This window comes from Harpia harpyja, chromosome 6 (assembly GCF_026419915.1).
Source record: "Harpia harpyja isolate bHarHar1 chromosome 6, bHarHar1 primary haplotype, whole genome shotgun sequence".
Lineage (NCBI taxonomy): Eukaryota > Metazoa > Chordata > Aves > Accipitriformes > Accipitridae > Harpia > Harpia harpyja.
Window position 1 is genome coordinate 12,084,531 of NC_068945.1, and position 19,056 is coordinate 12,103,586.

At 37.2% G+C, this 19,056-nt stretch overlaps 1 protein-coding gene across 4 annotated transcripts; it reads left to right on the plus strand.

Moving 5' to 3' along the window:
* The first annotated feature begins 49 nt into the window (after nt 1–49).
* On the plus strand, nt 50–17,568 carry RECQL (RecQ like helicase). 4 transcript variants are annotated; one of them, XM_052789121.1, is made up of 16 exons: nt 216–307; nt 1,351–1,464; nt 1,798–1,864; nt 3,262–3,459; nt 5,357–5,536; nt 6,422–6,528; nt 7,490–7,688; nt 8,841–9,007; nt 9,527–9,608; nt 10,681–10,829; nt 10,915–11,032; nt 12,701–12,839; nt 13,678–13,769; nt 15,874–16,093; nt 16,982–17,111; nt 17,321–17,568. In XM_052789121.1, exons 3-16 carry the CDS (start codon nt 1,849–1,851, stop codon nt 17,507–17,509), a joined length of 1,986 nt encoding a protein of 661 aa, XP_052645081.1. In that variant the 5' UTR covers nt 216–307; nt 1,351–1,464; nt 1,798–1,848; the 3' UTR covers nt 17,510–17,568. The 4 variants fall into 4 exon arrangements, with proteins under 4 accessions (XP_052645080.1, XP_052645079.1, XP_052645081.1 ...); XM_052789120.1 differs by lacking the exons at nt 216–307; nt 1,351–1,464 and adding an exon at nt 50–175; XM_052789119.1 differs by lacking the exon at nt 1,351–1,464 and having other exon boundaries at nt 212–307.
* Nucleotides 17,569–19,056: the final 1,488 nt, after the last annotated feature.

Below are 19,056 nucleotides of genomic sequence, written 5' to 3' on the forward strand. Positions count from 1 at the left end.
GCTGCTCCTCCGGCCCGCCGGACAGGCGGCTTCTCTGCCCGGTCGCGACGGCTCCGCTATGGGCCGCCGCTGTGAGGCGTGGGGCCGCCTCGGTGAGGCGGTCGCTCCCTGCGTTTCGTGCCCGCGGCTCGTGTTGGGGTTGCGGGTGACGGGTGCTGACACGGCCGGTGTGAAGGTATCGTCCCTGCTGCCGGTTTGGCTTTTTTCTTCCTCTCTTAATGATATTTTTTTTTTCTTTTGAAGGTGGCTTCTCAGGGTTTTTATGGCCGGATGGGGGATTTTTTTACCCCATTAAACTACCGCTAAGGTGACGCATCTTGCCTGTGCAATTCTTGTTGGTTTTATTGCCTAATTTAAGGGGTTTTGGTTTGGTAATGCTCTATTAACGTCAATTCTTAGAGTTGGGGCTGAAGAGGTTTAGTGTGGAGGCTGGATAGAAGGTGAGGTAAGACAGCTTCCAGTGCTGGGACACCCACTTAAACCTGTGCGGGGTAGGAAGTGTCGCTGGTTACCACCAGCCTGTCTGTTTCAGGCATGGCCGGCCTCTATCTGCTTAAGGCCTCTTTTTTCCCCCCTAGTGGGCTATTTAGAAAAGGCTGTTATGGGGTGTATTCACAGGAATTCAGATGTTTGAAACTTTCATAGGTAATTTTCATTCTTTTCCCGCTCTTTGGATAAGAAAATGGCTTATGTTTCCTGAGCTATCAGCCTAGTGGTATTTATGAGGTTCGTGCTTGCTGTGGGGAATAGAAGTAGTGTATTGCACTTACAGTGTGTCTGTTTCACACCTACTGTTGTTTCTGGATGCCACTAGTTGCTCTATACTTTGGGGAGACCAGTATTTCCAAATACTTTTGTGCAAGTGGGAGGTGGTATAAAGACAGGACTGTGTAACTTGAATTATGTGGGTGACCTGGACACTGCTGAGTTATCTTACACAATAATCAATTTCTTTCTGAAGTGTGGACCTTTATCTTATTTTTAATTATAACCTTTTCTGGCAAAGTCAATGTTTTATTCACACATTCTTTTTTATATATATTTTCCCCCCATTTATAGGAACACAGTAAAATATTTGTTACGTTAGGATCAGCTTATAGTAAGGGTCTGATGAATTTGTTCCCTTTCACCTTCCCTCAGATTTGGCTCCCATGTGTATAATAGTTCAGAATTCAACAAGAGTGAGAGAATATCAAGTTTCTCGAGTTTTGTATTATTAGCATATAATGTGACAAAGAATGTTGTTCAGAAAATTAGCCAATAAATAGAATTCTAAGTTCATCTCACTGATGATCTAATTAAAACTGATGCCCCTTCTCTGAACCAAACTACCTTTCTACTTCCTCCTAGAAGATCCTCTGGGTGTTATGGTGGCTGCTTTTCTAAGGGGCACAATATAATTTGTTCAGACTTTTCTGTAAAATAGTCTTTGAAGAGATAGAAAAAAAAAAAGATAGGTCAAAGGTAGGTGAATGACTGGTCTATATTAGACCATGCCTCTCAGAAAATTTATGAGTTGGTCAAAATTCACTTGGTTTCATTTAGAAGGCTGGTGAGCTATAGCCTTAGGAATTGGTTGCAAGTTGGTATCTGTCCCTTTTGTGGAAGGGAAGAAGTATGTTGTCATCTAGTTGGGCATATTTATATAGGCAGATTAAATGAACTGGTACTTAAACTGTTATATTAGCACCTCCTATATTAATGAAAAATATCTTGCAGTACATTTGTTCTAAGTTTTACTCATGAAATAATTTTGGGTTTTTATTTTAATTTATCATATTTTATTCTTGGTGACAGTTGCTCGGTTAAATAAGGCCTCCTAAGGATAACATTCTGTAATCTCCAAAGATGACAGCTGTTGCAGGTAATCCAACATTAGTATTCAATATGTTAATTTTGTTATCTTTTAGCTAACAGACACAATCACCTGATGTTATTGATTGTTAGTTATATGAATTTAATGTATACAGAAAAGAGTTTGTGGTGTCGGTGCTATTATACTTCAGATTTGAAGAAAAAGTTCTTCTACTGGGTAACTATTTGTTTCTTAGATAAAAACTAAAACAAAAGCAGATTTGTCAAGGAAATTACTTGGTTTTCACTATTTTGAAAATATGCTTCATATTTTAAGATACTTTCAACTCTTTCCTGCTGACTAACAGTAGGCATTTAGGAAGACAAATTGTCCCCATTTCATGCCATATATAATGAGGATATCTTTTTCCACGTTATACATTTTTTGCTTCCATAAGCACATTATCATATCTGCTGTGCTTGGACCAAAATCTCTTTAATTTTTGGGATGAGGAGAGGAAGACATTTCTTCTTATGCTTTTCTGACCTGGCTCTGAAACAGTGATACACGCTTGGCATGCTGTGGTATGTGTCAATTATTGTTTTAAACCCTGGGAATTGGATTCTAGAACACAATCCATAATTCACATAGATGTGTATTAGCATATAAAGAGGCAAATTCCCACCAAAGATTCACTTATCTAACCCAAGCTTTTGGGGATTATTTGCTTCAGCTTTTTCAGATGTGAAGAATGGCTTGTGTTTGCAAAAGCATTCATCCTCTGTGTTCAAACCTTGACATTCAGCAGATCCTCTGGTCCTGCATAGGAGGGAGATCTGGGTGCATGAAATGTAGTTTTTTGCTAATGTCCCTATTTCCATCTTCAGAAGACCTTTACTTGCTGAGATTAATGTTGCTTCTCACATGTAAATGCTTTCTATTAAAAACATTCTAATGTTGTGCTCACCTTGGAATTGGCTGGAGTACTCGTCTTCATTGTAACACTTGCAGCTTTAATATCAGGGCAGATACGATATGCTTTTCACTGCTTCATGTGCATCTGCAGAAAAGAAAATAATTTCGAGTGTTTCTCTGGAGTGGTACTGCGTTTGAGAAACTGGGTTGTGATATATTTTTTTATTTATTAATCAATGCAGGCAATGATAGTATTGCATATCTCTCATATACCATATCGGAGATTACAACTCACAGTATACCTGTGTATATATGACCTACTAATATAAGAAATACATTGTTAAGCCTTGCTGAGTATTTTTACATGGCATATACAATATTAGATGCTATAATCTTATCAGTGGGCCTGTCAGGCCGTCTGTTTCTCTAAATGCTTTTGGTTTGTGTTTAATTTTGATTGTTCTCAATCAACAAATTAAGATGTCATTTAAAATCGGAACTAGCATGTTACTGTAGTCTCTATTCTGTGTTCACCTTGCTTTTCCTTTCAGTGCTAGAGGAGGTACTGGCTTCCATTGAAAATGAGCTGCAAGCGGTGGAGATGCAGATTCAGGAACTTGTGGATAAACAGCAGGAACTCATTCAAAAGAAGATGAGAGTAAAAAGTCTGATAAAGCAGTCCTCAGGAGACTTGGAGGCAGGTGGAAGTAAAGACATGGAAACCTCAGCCGAGGCATGGAACAAAAAAGGTTTGCAGAGTCAAATTCAAGTATTCTAACATAGAAGTAAACTAATTCAGTAGGGGAAAAATGTGTTCATACAGAGTTTTGTTTGGATAATTATATTGTCCTATTTCATTTTGTTCAGCAGGGTGACCTGCTGTCTTAATTACTCAGGGTAATGTTTGTACTTAACTCCCTGGACATTCCTGAATACTAATCTGAGTTCTTCTGGACAGAATTATCACAAGAATGGCCTGTCATAACTACTTTTATTCTTTTCTTGTTGCAAAGTCACAACTTGATTTGATTTGCTATAAGAATCCCAGAGTAAATCTGGATATATTGCAATACTTATATTCCCTGTTTATGTTCTAAAAATAATTATTCTGGATCTTTTCAGGATTTGATAATAACAGTCTTGCACTCTCAAAGTTACTTCTTGCTCTCTTTGTGTTTCTTCTTGCTTCAGTGAATAGGACATTGGTTGTGTTTGCCATGGGTTATGTAGCCTCACTGCCTTACCAAAGTAATGCAAATTAGATGGATGCTGACTGCCAAAAGTAATGTGGAATACATTAGTATGGTAGAGTTAGTCCAAGTGGCAAGTGCCCCATGGTGGTGTGAGGGCTGCTGTTCTTTTGGAAGCACTGTCTTTCAAGTTAAACATTGACTAAAGTCCTGGGTAGTTGGTGGGTCTTGACCATGTTATGCCTAGCCAAATTCAATTCAGATCTTTTTATTATTTTTTTTTTCCCCCCTCCTCTTTTACTTCACTTGCAATTTGGAAATGCATTGTTAATTTCTGCCTTTATCCATTGTATATATTCTCTTTTTAGGCTTTTTTAAAAATGAAATTAATTTTGTAGTCTAATCCATATTTGTCTGAGTTTGAGAAAAGTGTTATGCATATGTAAGAATACTGATACTTTATAATTGCAAATTGATGCTATTGAACAAATTGATTTGTTTTGGGTAGCTTTGTGCCTAATTCTCTCCTCCTGTGCTTTGAAAACTAACATCTTTGCAATCAGATGCTGTGTACGTGCTGAATAAGAGCAGTAGCTAAATTTGGTCCCAGTATAAAGCTCACTGAAGTCAGTGGGAGGCTTGGTTTCAGAGAGCCTTGGATCTTGTCTGTGCTCTCTGTAAATTAGGAAGCAATGTCACCTCAATTCCCAAAGTTAATTCTTGCATTGCACACAGTGTAGCCTGGAGTTCCCACAGTTTTTCTGCATTTTAATTTTAATAATACGAAAATGGTTAATATGCTTCCTGATGCATCTGAAATTTAAGTTTTTACAGTATTATCTTGTTAAATGATGCAGTCTTTAGCCCTGTTGAAGAAAAGAAAAAACTATTATAAGCATGTTGGGGTGGTTATTTTGGGGAAGATTAAACTCCCCCCCCCCCCTTTTTTTTTTTAAATAAATACTTATTATCGCTGGAATATATGGAAAAAATGGCAGCCCTGCCTTCATTGTACTGTTTGTAATCACTGCATTTGTGTGGGGGAAGCATTTGGGCAACTGTTGTAGGGCTTGGTGTCTGGTTTTATTTATTTTCAGGGTGGGCTTCTCATTTCCATTTAATTTTGGACTGATCAGTTAACTTGATCACTAGCACTTTGAAGTTCCGTCTGCTTGTGTGTTTTTTCGTATTAGTTCACATTTATGTGCAATAAGAGCCTTTAGTCTGGAGGTGTATTGTGTTTACATTTCAGAGTTCTCAAAGGTCCACCATAGAAACTGGTTTTTATGGACTCGGGTTGTGTGTAGCTTTTTGTGTGCCCTTATTGAATCTTTGAACACTTTCCCAGATCTAAAATTGTGTTGCTTCCAGATTTAGTTATTGTATATGTAAATTGCCCTTCCTTCTTATATTTTAGATTGGTTGTGAAACGTGTTTGGTTTTTTTCCCTTAACAGATTTTCCATGGTATGAGAAGATAAAAACTGCACTGCAGGGCAAATTTAAACTCCAGAAGTTTAGGTCCTTGCAACTTGAAACAGTAAATGCTGCAATGGCAGGAAAGGATATATTTCTTGTCATGCCTACAGGTGGTGGGAAGAGCCTTTGCTATCAGTTACCAGCTGTGTGTTCTGATGGTATGTAAGGGCAGAAAAGGTCACATATAAACAATTGTATTTATTTTCTCCCTTTTATAGTTATTTGGAGAATGAACATTACATTGGTCTAGTATCACAGTATGTGGAAAAAAGAGCAAAGATATGAGAGAAGGATTAACTAAAAATATTTGCTTTGCTCTCTTACTTTATTTTCTCTGAAGGAGCAATAGCAGCTTTAAAATAGGTGTGCCTTTTAGACGTGATTTAGATTTAAATAATTTATCTATGTTCCTCTCAATACATTATATTATTAAACACTGAAAGAACTTTTTAAAAGTTTGTCACTTCTTTCTTTCTTCATTAATTCAATATACAGGCTGTAAATTATTAAGGTATGGATATCTGTTATTTGTCTCTTCCACTCTAAAGTTTTAGCTTCAGGTTATTTGGGAGAGACTTTGCATATTCATTTTTGAAAATAAGTATCCTGTTCTAGTTTCTGAGCTTTCTTTTTGAAAAATAACCCATCCAATTGCATGGAAGTTTGTTTATTTACAAAGACCAAATTTACCAATACCTAGCATTGCTTAGTTGTATGGTAAATTAGCACCTCACAACACAGGTGTGAATCCAACTTTCTTTGTTTTGTATATTAGTTCTTAAACTCTGTTTGTTGCAGCTCAGTTGTTTGTGGTCTAGATTCTAAGAGAAGGTGCATGTCATGGGCAGTTGATAAGAAGTATCCCTATGTGACCCAGCAGTCACTTATCAGCTCTCTAGGAGGGGAATCTGCTACTATGTGTGAAGCTTAAGCTCACCTTTGGCAGTTCCTTCAGAACAGGACTCATGCATTAGTAAGAAGTATTAGAGGAGATGTTTGTGACATCTGAACTGTTCAGTTTGCACAGTGATTGATTGTTACAGGTTTCACACTCGTGATATGTCCTTTGATATCACTTATGGAAGATCAACTCATGGTTTTGGAACAGCTTGGTATTTCTGCAACTTTATTAAATGCCTCAAGCAGTAAGGTATGTTTAACTGCCAATTCTTCACAGTTTTTGTGGTGTATGTACCGGCATCTTGCCTCTGTGTATGTTATTTATGAATACTGAATGAATGGCACAGTTTTATCAGTTAATGCCATTCTGTCAACAGTATTTTGCCAGCTACATGCTGTGATATGTGAATAAGTATTTTGCATTCTTGTTTTAATGATAAGAACACGTGTAAACCAACACCTTTCATGGAATAAATAGATTTCATTGGGCTGTTTAGAGGATGTGAAGTACCTTTGGCTGGTGTGTGTTGTAGATTTTTACTCAGCTTCTAGACTTAAAAGATGATTGGAGTAGATGACTTTTGTCCACTAGTAACATGTTAAGTTGTGCAGGCTTTTACATATAATTATTTATCTTACTTTAGGATGGTAAGCTGTTTGATCCAGAGGCCAAGAAGCAACTTACTTCTCAGTCTGTTATTAGCCAATTGCTTTTTACAGTGAAATATATTTTCCTGACTAGCAGGAGGCTGTGGTCATTAACTTGAACATGACACTGGATTTGATAGGTTAGTGGCTTTATGCAGTGTGCCAAACTTGGACCCTGCTTTGAGGTAGAGTGCTTTGAAAACTCAGTAATAAAGACTACAGTTGTGTGCAAGAAATTACTCTTGTAGTACCACAGGCATGTTTGGTACATTATAGTTTATTGGGAAAATACTGATATCACGTGATGAAGCAAAGACAAATATTCAATAGTTTGCTTTTTCAAAGTTCTGTGGCAGATTTTCCAAGTATTAAAATTAACATTTTATATATAATGATCTTCAACAAAGACTTATAGTAGCGGTAAATACTGTGTAACAGTTTATCAGACTCTCTTAATTACCCCATACGAATTGTTAATAACCTCTTAAGAATCTTAGCACTAAGCAACTTCAGTGTGTTGTCCTAGTTTGTTAGCCCCCGATTTCTCCTTTTGTTTTGAACAGGAACATGTGAAGTGGGTTCATACCGAAATGCTAGACAGAAATTCGCAACTGAAGCTCATTTACGTGACCCCGGAGAAGATTGCAAAAAGCAAAATGTTCATGTCAAAGCTAGAGAAAGCTTATCAAGCAGGGTGTCTTGCTCGCATTGCTGTAGATGAAGTCCATTGCTGTAGTCAATGGGGTCATGACTTCAGGCCTGGTATGCTCATCAGAAATCCAGTTTGCAGTGTTATTCAGGCATCAATAAATAATGAGTTAGGCCTGAAATAAAGCCAGGTGCTTTCTTCATGTGTTAAGTAAATACTTAGGGTATGGCAAGTACCTGTGTTAGCTCAAGGACTTTAAATTAAATTCACAAATGACTACATCCTTATCCAGGAGCTAAGTTCATGCAAATGGGAGCAATTTCAATGTAGATTTTGCTGTCAGTATTCTGAAAAACTCCTAATTAAGTTTACTTTAATTGGAGCTTAGTGAAATGAAAGTTTTTGGCTGCCATCTTTAATATGGACAATACAGTTATCTTTAATCTATGGCTACATGAAAAAGTCATTCTGTACACCACTCCCTAACACTCTGTGTGACAGAGGTAGAGCATTTTGTAAATTTATGAGTTGTATTTTAATTGCTTCTAAAGCAAGTTGAAACAAATGCCCTTGACTTGCAGGGAAAGAAAGTGTGCTTTGTTGGTTTCCTATCTTGTCAGTAGTAGAAGTCTGTTACTTACTGGCTACTGTTTCTTCGCCTTTGAAAGAAAACCTGATTTGAGGCAATAATAACTGTAAAGTCAACCTTTGCAGTTTTGTTAAAAAGTGTTGTCTGAGCAAAGAGCCATGCCAGTTAAACAGGCAACGTGGAATTTGAATATGTACCTCTGGCTGCATTTCTGTTCTAAGGCAGCAAGTGATTGTCAGCACTGAGCCTTTAAATTCTTTCCTTGGTGTACTATGGTCTATGTATCCAAATTCTACATTGCTTGTTTATCAGCAAAGCTGTGTTTACTGAAAAGCTGTTTGTAAAAACAGACCTGCAAAATAACCTGAATGTTGGTTAATGTGATGCCACTTATATTTTTCTATCTTTTTAAGACCTTCTCTTTCAATATGTTTTGCCTTCTGAATTGTGGCTGTTTCTGTAAAATTCAATTAGAAGAGAGAGCATCTATTTTTATAAGTGCAACCTTCTTTATTAAATAATTTGGATGTATACATTAGTACTGTAGTAAATTGATCAGTAATAACATTTATTTCAGTATTACCCCATTGAATACTATCTACATGAATATCTTTTTTAACTTTGAATCTATGGTATGAGAAATCTTTTTCTTTCTCCTTTTCATTTTCTTGCTTAGACTACAAGTCTCTTGGTATCTTGAAAAGACAGTTTCCCAATGCTCCCTTGATTGGATTGACAGCAACTGCTACAAATCATGTTTTAAAGGATGCTCAGAAAATTTTGCATGTTCAGAAGTGCATTACCTTTACTGCTTCTTTCAACCGGCCCAATCTTTACTATGAGGTATGTCTTACTACCTGTTTGTTTGACTGCATTGCAGTCATGTTGTCTTCTGTAAGGTACAGTTGATGAATTTTAGAGTAGATTTTCAATTACACGTTTTTCAACTGAATGATGGTGTTCTTTCATTACTTTGTGTTGCTGAACTTGGCGTCATCTGCAGAGGAACTTGGGCTGCTCTGTCTTTGTGAGCAAGGCTTAGCAGATAGGACTCTGTACAGGGGAGAGGTAGGTAGCAGTCTCACTGCTGCAGTCTGTTGAAAAATGTCATATGATTGCAAAAAGTTGTGAATTATTGTGTTGTACTGTATTTTCAGTTTGGCCACAGGTTTTTTCTTTGTTCTTCATGGGAAAACTTGTGGCTTTGTTTTGGTTTGTTTTATCTATGGACTTTTGATATGTAATCTGACTGTAAATGGAAGAATAGTTATGTTTAGTGGAAGAAGCAGAATAATAGGATTGTTTAACAGACTGTGTGCACACTTGAAGAACTCTCTGACATGTGTATATTATATTTTTGAGGTTCGTCATAAGCCTTCAAATAATGAAGATTTCATTGAGGACATAGTTAAGATCATTAATGGAAGATACAAAGGATTCTCAGGTAAAAAGTGTTTAAAAAAAAAAAGAAAATAAAAATGAGCATGCTATTTTTTTTATAATCTTTGGCCTTACAGGGATGTTTTCAAGTGATTCTGAAACGTGTAGAGAAACTCTATGTTCACCATACATTAAACATCCAGCATTAGATGGATGTAAGACCTGTACCTTGAATAATTACTCTTTTCATTCATTAGTGTTTAAATGTCTTTACAGTTTACTTATATCTTCTGAAGTATTGAAATATAATGTTGATGTATATAGAACAATGTTTGTATAGATAATAATAGCAATTTTTAAGATTTGTAAGAACAAGGCTCAAAAAAGGTTATCTCTGTTCTTAAATCACACATATGTCATTTAGTATCTATGCGTCAGGATACTTACTATCTTTAACACTTCTTTTTCATATTTGATCATAAGATTCATGTATTATTCAGTTCCCAGAATGGGGGTGTGGTGGGGTGAATTGTACTTTTGTGATGAAAGCAGAACTGCAATAGTTGGACTTTGTGTAATTCAATAAATTATGTAGTGCAAATAAAGAGGAGAGCCATATTACAAAGGCAACAGAATCCAATTTTCTGGAGCAGCAGCGTGTCCCTGTCTCTGCTGTGGAACACTGTGGCTGTAACAAGCAGCTCCCTGAGTACAAACTGTGCTAAGATGATCACAAATCGCACGGCTTTGTGTGTAATCCTTGACTTAGCCCAGACTGACTAATGACAAAAAGCAGATTTATCTGAAACATCAGGTGAGATGTCACAGGTGTCATAAGGAACAGCACCCCTTTACATAAGCATTAATAACCATTGTCCTCCTTGAACATTAATAGAATACTTCCATGATTATGTGGGTTGGCACCCATATTTTCTCTTTAGTCTACAAGTCAAAGCTGATAATTGAAGTTCCCTTCATGGCTACCAATACTGCAGACTGAATAGGCACAAAGGTTGTTTACTGGGTTTTATTTATTTATTTTTAAGTTAATAAAACTTTCAAAGCTGTTTTTAAGTATTGGTAATTGTTTGGGTTTTTTAAGACATTACAATAAGGCATCTTCCACTTTCTTGCAGGAATTGTTTATTGTTTTTCTCAGAAGGATTCTGAGCAAGTTACTGTGAGTTTGCAGAAACTGGGAATCAAGGCAGGGACTTACCATGCAAACATGGATGCTAAATATAAGACCAAAGTTCATAAAGGATGGGCAGCGAATCAAATCCAGGTGAAGCAGATACTTTTCATAGACTTATGTCTCATTTAAACAAATTGTGTTTTGGTACCTTGATGGTTTCTTAATCTTTTTTCAGGTTGTGGTGGCAACTGTTGCTTTTGGCATGGGAATTGATAAACCTGATGTGAGGTTTGTAATTCATCATTCTATGAGCAAGTCCATGGAGAACTACTACCAAGAGAGTGGACGTGCAGGTATTGTAGGAAATGGCTTTTGCAAAGTTGCCTTTTACATCCATTAAACCAATAAAATTGTACTTTGACTTCAGTCATTTGTGCAGTGTGTCTTGTCTTTGAGACAGGTTCCGAAGTGTGTAATGCCACTCTGCCTCTATAAAGAGGCTTTAAAGCAAATATAAACTACATTCATGATCTCAGGCCTCTGTACTGCAGTGTAGCAAAGAATAACTGGGTACCTAGCCATTTACTCAGCATTTTTTTAATTACTTGATTTTTGTGACATCTGTGGCTTACCAGAATAATTTCATAACATGACATTGACTGATGGGATGTATGTTACAGAAAGGATTTTTTTGTTTGTTTTTTTTTCCTTTGCATAGCAACTGGTTTGTGTGATTTGCTCACATTGTCTCTAGATGATGTCTAATGGCTGTATGAATTTCAGTGGCCACTGAAATACAAGTAGGATGGGGAGTCTGGAGCAGGGAATTTTAAGGATTGATCAATGTATAGCAGCACTAAATAGCTGTTACAGCTAAAAAAAAGGGTTTGTGGTGTTTTATTTTGGTGTGGGTTTTTTGACCTTGTGCATTATTACTTTTTCAAAGACAGAGTTGAATCTATGTGGAGGAAAGCTTTATAAGGACCCTGAGGGGCAATTGGTTGAGATTTTAACTATGCCTGTGCAATAGAAATCGGCCTTAATGCTGGCCTAAGAAATACAACAGTCATCAAAGTTTGGGAGTTTGCATCTGCTTATGCTAGAACCTGGTTACTTCCAGATAGTGCTGGAGGTAGCGGGAAGTATAAATATTGAAGTGGTGAGACAAGGGCCATATAGGTGCTGAAATAGTTGTTTCACAGTGTTTATCAACTTGGGATAATTAAAGCAAGCTTTTGTGTTTCTTCTTCATAGCTCAATTTAAATGAGATTCTTCTGGGGAAGGATTAATTAAGCACCGCTACTCATTTGCCTGAACTTAGTACTTAGCTTATGAAACCTTCCTTTTTCCCTTTGACTTCCCATCCAGTTGAAGTAGTTCCTTTCGATTCTATGTTAAACTTTTAAAAAAGTTTAGGGTTTTTAGGCCTTTTCTGCTCTCTGGATCTTGTAAATGGCAGGAGGACACCCATCAGCACATCATTGGGAGGGGTGGGCAACAGGAAGAAAGATGATCTAAGTTCAGCTATAGAAGGCACAGTTGGTTTTAAACAGAATATTTTGTTAAATTGTACCTAATTCTCTCTTTATTTATTACCATTAATACCTAATAAGGTATTTGAACCTTACAATGTCTATTAAACAAATAAGAATTGGGCTTCAAGATGTATTTGGCTAGGATTTTCCAAGAGGTTTTAGAGTGAGAAAATAGTGATTTCACTGACTTTCTGTATGATACTAATATTTTATTGTAGTTGTTAAAGGGTCAAAATCTTCATTGTGTAGTATTTTCAGTTTGCTTGATTCTGTAGTTGTAGAAGACTCTTCTAAATCTATTTTATTTCTAGTCTGTATCATGCTATGTTCTGTTGGCTAATATGTTATGCTTGATACTGTTACAGTTATGCACTCTCTTACAGGGGCTGCAGAAGCCTATGCAGAAAGAGTGGAATTTGTACCAGAAAATGCTATGCTTAAAGTAAATCTCTTCTAAATTTTTTGTTCATTTTAATGCATTGCAGGTAGAGATGACCAAAAAGCTGACTGCATTTTGTACTATGGCTTTGGAGATATATTCAGAATCAGCTCAATGGTAGTGATGGAAAATGTAGGGCAAGAGAAGCTGTATGATATGGTGTCTTACTGCCAGAATACGAGCAAGTAAGTTACTGTGGTGGTATGGTTGCTTAGTTTTTAAATAGGCTAATTTTGTTGATTTTTTTTTTTCTCTTTTTTGAGAGCATTTGAAAAAAAACCCAAAGCAACCACCAAACAAAACCATCCACAAAAGCAACAACAACAAAACAAAAAAACCCCACCACACTATAGAAACACTACTATTGTAACAGTGTCTTGAGTTTGGAGTTTGTGGTTTGGCTACTCAGTACGTGTACTCTTGCATAAAACTGAGTGTTGGTGTGTTGCTTGCCAGCTTCAGGATAAAGTTCTGGAAGCAGTTATGTTGAGGTGAAATATCTGTCAACAAACACTTTGGATTTCAAATTCCATTCAGAGCAAAAGCTGGAATACTTTGGTTTTTACTCTAAGGTACCAGTTTTTATTGCCCGTACAGGAATCCACATGTTCTTAATGCTTCATCTGCTGTACTGAGCTGTATGGAATACTTCATGGAAAACACTTGTATCTGTGTTGTGGACAACTCGTGCATTCAGTATAGCTTTTGTTGGCCTCAGTCTAAGAATTAGTTCATATTCTTATGATTTTTCATTTTGTTGAAATTGCAGATTATACTTTTCTGCCTTAACCAAACTGTTCCTACAGTACTATTACTGAAAGCTACTAGTTACTCCTGTTAGCATAACTGACAGTGAATACTGTGTCACAGTGTTTGTTTTCTGATTTTTCCTGAGATAATTCTTCATGCTTGTTTTGAGATATGAGCTGACCCAAGGGACCTTCTTTTTGCCACACTCATGATTTGTAACACAGGTTTATATATGTATGCTCTATAGTCCCTCTTTGCTCTCTGTTCTTTCAGATGTCGCCGGGTCCTCATAGCCCATCATTTTGATGAAGTATGGGATTCTGCAAACTGCAACAGAATGTGTGATAACTGCTGTAAAGAGAGCTGTAAGTAAATTGTTTTTATAACCAAGGACAGAGAACATGGAGAAGGTTGGCTTAAAGAAATATCTTTTTTAGACAAACCGTAAGCAACTTCTGTAAAAAGTGCGTGTAATACTGCCTGTTTCCAAGGTGCAAATTTTATGAACGTCGGTTTTTAGTGGCTTAGTGTTGCCAAATTCATGATGTTTAGCAGGGCGCTTCCTGGTTTGGCTTTTTGCCTGAGGCCCAACGCTTCGGTATGTTTCAGGCTCAGCCATTCAGCTTACCTGTTTTAAAAAGATTCTTTTATGTGTCAGGTTTTGTTTCAGGATATCTCTGAGTGTGAAAGCTTTATTTTGAAAAGGAGCCTCTTACTCTCTACATGGCAAACTGTTCACACATCAGCTCTGAGAAGGCACAGTTTGCACGTGTCCTTTTACAACTTGCCTGGTAAAATCTCTGAGGATTTCAGTGCTGCATGCTCATGAGACCTACCTGTGTCAGGACTGTGCATGACAGTTGTGCAGAACAACTGAGCACACAAATATAGGCTTTTGCTGTGTGTTAGCCCTAACAGCACAATGTCTGTCTAGTGTGTGCTCTTCCTTTGGAAGAAAGTTGGGAACATAAGAGGGAAGGTATATGGGCCAGATGTAGAAGGAACTTGGGAGATGTGCTGAAACAAGACTTGCTGCATGGTAAAGGAGGATGGTTTCAGTAGAACGTGGTTCTGGGACATAAGCTCTTCTGCTGCTTAGCTCACAAACATCCTGGCCAGTGTTGGGTAGCTAGTTTTAATAAGTCTCTGAAGATGCACAAAGTATTTGTTGCTGCACTTACTAAGTGAGAGCTCTGGTTTAGACATAGGAAATCCCATACAAAGCTAGAAAGCTCTGAAAAGAGTGCTGAGGAAAAGTGGGTCTTGCGCATCTTTCTTGGACACATAAAACCACCTTTTAAATTTCTTTGAGTACCAGGTGAATTCTTGTAATACGTGAAAAATAGAATCTCCTCATACCACGTATCCATTGCAAAGCATTTGGATAATGTAGTGATCAACACTTGAAAAACTTAGGAACAATTCTGTATTCAAAACTGTTCTCATAACTAGACTTCATTTCCCTGTACATTTTGGGGGGAGTAAAGTAGACAAAACAAAGGTATTTAATTTCTTTTTTTCTTCATACAGTTAATTATATCTATATAATAAAACCGTTTTGCAAAATCATGCAAATAACAATATCTTGTTATCTTCTCATTGGAAATGGGGCTTAGTTGAAATTTATACTGGGATCAGAGGTTGAGAAGAGTATGGAGCTGGCTTGTACCCAAGACTTATAGGAGCCATGTGATGAAATACAGTTGAAATATATCCTGTTTACTGCTGGTTTACCCCTAGGGCCTTTTGATATAAGCAAGGTCTGAGGAAACCTAGCAGCAGTACTAGTTTTTCAGTACTTAATTCTTAGTATTGGAGGAGGCAGTTGGGGTAATTCTATGCCATGATCTGATCATGCAGTAGAAGTGTGATCATTATGTACTACCTGGATGTGTTAGTGCTTGGAATAATTATTCACGATGAAGCTAATTTGTATAATTAAATTAATACTTCTTTTTCTGTCTTGTTTTGTCCATAAGTGTATTGAGAGAAGAAATGTCTCGCTTATATTCTTCAATTGCTCTTTGCTCTCTAGTCTTTCCATGATATATATTATGGGTGAGGAAAAGCAATCCAGCTTCAGAGTAATATAGTAGCTACCTTACAAATTTTATGCTTTGTAAATGCTTCTTTGAAATAATTTGTGTGGTTTGTAATGTTAAATACATGTAAAAATGTTTGCAGGATTGGAGTTTTAATAATGAAGTAGAAAGATACATGTAAGTTTGAGTACAAATATATCCCAATTTGACAGAGGGAAGGTTACAGTTTTATTTGTTAAGTTATAGTTTAAAAACAAAATAAAAAAAGCATTGCTATTATACAGCACATAGATATATATTTATAGATATATGTATCTATAAATATATAAAAGTGCATATATTTGTATACACCTAATATATATATGGATACTATCTAAATAACTATAAATAACTTGCTATTTAAATATTACTTCACTTTTATTTGTAGCATGTGAGAAAATGGATGTAACAGGATACTGCAGGGATCTAATCAAGATACTTGAACAAGCTGAAAACATGAGTGAGAAACTCACCCCACTGAAATTAATCGATGCATGGTCTGGGAAAGGTGTATCAAAATTCAGGGTGGCTGAAGTTACTCCACCAAAGCACCCTCGAGAGGAATTGGAGAGAATTATTGCCCATTTACTGCTGCAGCAGTATCTGAAGTATGTAAGATGACGACTACTTTTTTTTAACATCTAGTAGTCATTTTTCTTTACTCTTGTGTTACTTCTATATGGTATTAATGGATACATCCTGCAGTCTCATTTTTAGCCTTTATTTCAGATGCATTAATGTATTTCAGAAAACTCAAAGGATCACTATATTTCTACTTCAAAATGTTAAAATAGAAGTTGGAGGAATGTTTGAAATGCTGCATGTCTTGCAATTTTAAAAAGCTGGGGTTTTCTGTATTCAGGTTGAACCTTTAAATTTGCAGCAGGCTTCATTTTGGAGAAGTCTGCTGTTTATGTGGAGTCTCGTTTACATTCCATGGATAAGCAAAGCAAATGGGGTTGCCCAGATGAATTCTAAGTCAGGATAGGCTGGCTAATATGGAAAGTGGTACTTAGAAATTTTAAGAAAGCATAGTGAAAATAACAACAGTGCTTCTCTTGTAACCTGGTTGTCTGTGTGGTATGTGTTTTGTCTTTCCATATAGTTTTAGAAGTTCAAGGAATATGTACAAATCAAATATTTAATCCTTTTATTTTTGTCTTAAATTTTTTTTTGGCATGTTTGTATAGGTGACCTCTTATACTCTTAAGAGGATGAGCAGATGACTTATTACATCTTTTTTTCCTCATTTTCCTCCATGTATTCCAACAGATTGACGTGTGTGTGTGTGTGTAAAGGTCCATAAACTGAATTATGTTAAGTGTTGACCAGACTCGCTCTAAATTAACGGACTATCCACTTGAATACATAAAGCAGAATCAAGCTGCTATTTGGAACATCCATCAGAAGGGTTAATGTGTCCCATTTTCTCCCTGCATGGTCTAGCCTGTCTTTGTCTCCAACCTTCCCTTGTAACACTGATTTAATTTATGCAGGGAAGACTTCAGCTTCACGGCATTCGCTACAATATCCTACCTGAAGATAGGACCAAAAGCACGTCTGCTGAAAAACGAGGCACACGTCATAACTATAGAAGGGATAACAAACAAGAAAAGTGTTTACAAGGTATTTATATCTGTACTGACTTGCTATATAGATATCTTTTCCACTATAGTTTATTTTAATAGTGTGGTATCTGCTCAATATATTTTTCATAGTAATGCAATTAACAGGATTTAAAATAGACCTCATAAGTATCTTCTCTCTTGTGTGGGAACACTGAAAAAGAAGGAAAACAATGCTAGAATTTTAATAGAACTGTTTATAACTTACAGGACAAACCATCTCAATCTTCGAATTCAAAAGGAAGCAGAGAAAATGCTCAGAATATTTCAAAGACTGTGCAGGACTCAGTGGTGAAGAAGGCACAGGAACATAAACGGCCTAACTGTGGTTCGAACTTAAAAGCAAAGAAGCTTAAGCTTCAGGCAGGTGGAGATGACCAACCAGTGGTTCTTGACTGAGTTTCACAGACTACATTTACGGTCTAATCCTGTTTGCTTCTCCATGGACAACGTAGTGTGTAAGTTCAGTTTGTGTTTTAGTAATGGTACCTTTTGTGCATTTTTTTTTAATAAAAAACTAACAGGGAAACAAGTATATTTAAAACCCTCAAATCTAGAAAAAGTCTAGTAGTCAAGGGAAAAATGCTTCATATCAAAATAACTGGTGCATTATCTTTTGATACAGCAATGACTACAAAATGTAAATAATTACCGCGTTGCCTTTCTAAGTCTTTTGGAAGCATAGTGTATAGTAACACTATTGCAGAATCACACAGGCTGGAAGGGACTTGCAGAGATCATTTAGTTCAACCTCCTGCTCAAAGCAGGTCCAGTTGGAAGAGGGTGCTGAGGGTTGTGCCCAGTTAAGTTTTGACCATCCCCACAACCCCTCTCAATACCTGTTCCAGTGTTTGACCACCTTCATGACCAAAAAAAGGAAAAAGGACGTTTCTTAGAGCTAATTGTTATTTCCCATGTTGCAACTTGTCTGTTGCCTCTTGTCCTACCACTGTGCTCTTCTGAGAAGAGTCTGGCCCCATTGCTGCTATGCTCTTCCGTTAGGTAGTTGAAGACAACAGCAAGATCACAACAATCATTACCTCTCCCCTGGCTTTCTTCTTTTTTAATCTGGAAGAAATCCAGTTGTCTGTTTCTCCTCACTAAGCCCCTGCTTCTGCTCTCTGAGCACCTAGGCTGCTTGGTAGCCCTCTGCTAGACTCTATCCAGTGTATCAGTATGTTTCTTTTACTGGGAAGTGCAAAACTTAACCCAGCACTCTAGCTGTAATCTCACAAGTGCTGAATACCCAGAAAGAGTCTTTCCCCCAAATTGCTGGTTACCTTCTTGCTAATACACTCTACTATGCAGTTGTCTGTGCTGCAGAGGCAACACTGCTGATTCACGTTCAGCTTGTTACCTACTGGGAACCTGGGTCCTTTTCTGCAAAGCTACTCTGTAACCAGTCTGGCCCCAGCCTGTACTGTTGCGTGTTACTCCATCCCAGGTGCAGGACTTTGCTTTTGCCTTTAACTTAGAGGTCCCGGCCAGCCCATGTGCCCAGCCTGTCTAGGTCCCTCTGAATAGCAGCCCTGCCCTCCAGTGTATCAACAGCTCTCTCAACCTTGGTATCATCTGCAGACTGGCTAGAGCACACTCCATCCCTCACCTAGATTGTTAGTGAAGACCCTAAATTGTATTGGCCCCAGTATCGATCTGTGAGTGTTGCCACTAGTAAATGGCCACCAGTTGGACTTCGTGCCACAGATCCCAACCCTTTGAACCAGGTGCTTCAGACAACTTTCTCCCTACCTTGTTGTATATTTATCTAGTCTATATCTCACTGATGTTTTTTAGCTGCAAGGAAATTATAGATCATGTCAAAAGCCTTGCTAAAGTCAAGGTATACAACATCCATTGCTACCCCCTTATTCACACAGGCAGTTATCTCAGTTGGTCTAGTTGATCAGGTATGTTTTGCTTCTGGTAGATCTAGCTGGCTGTTCCTG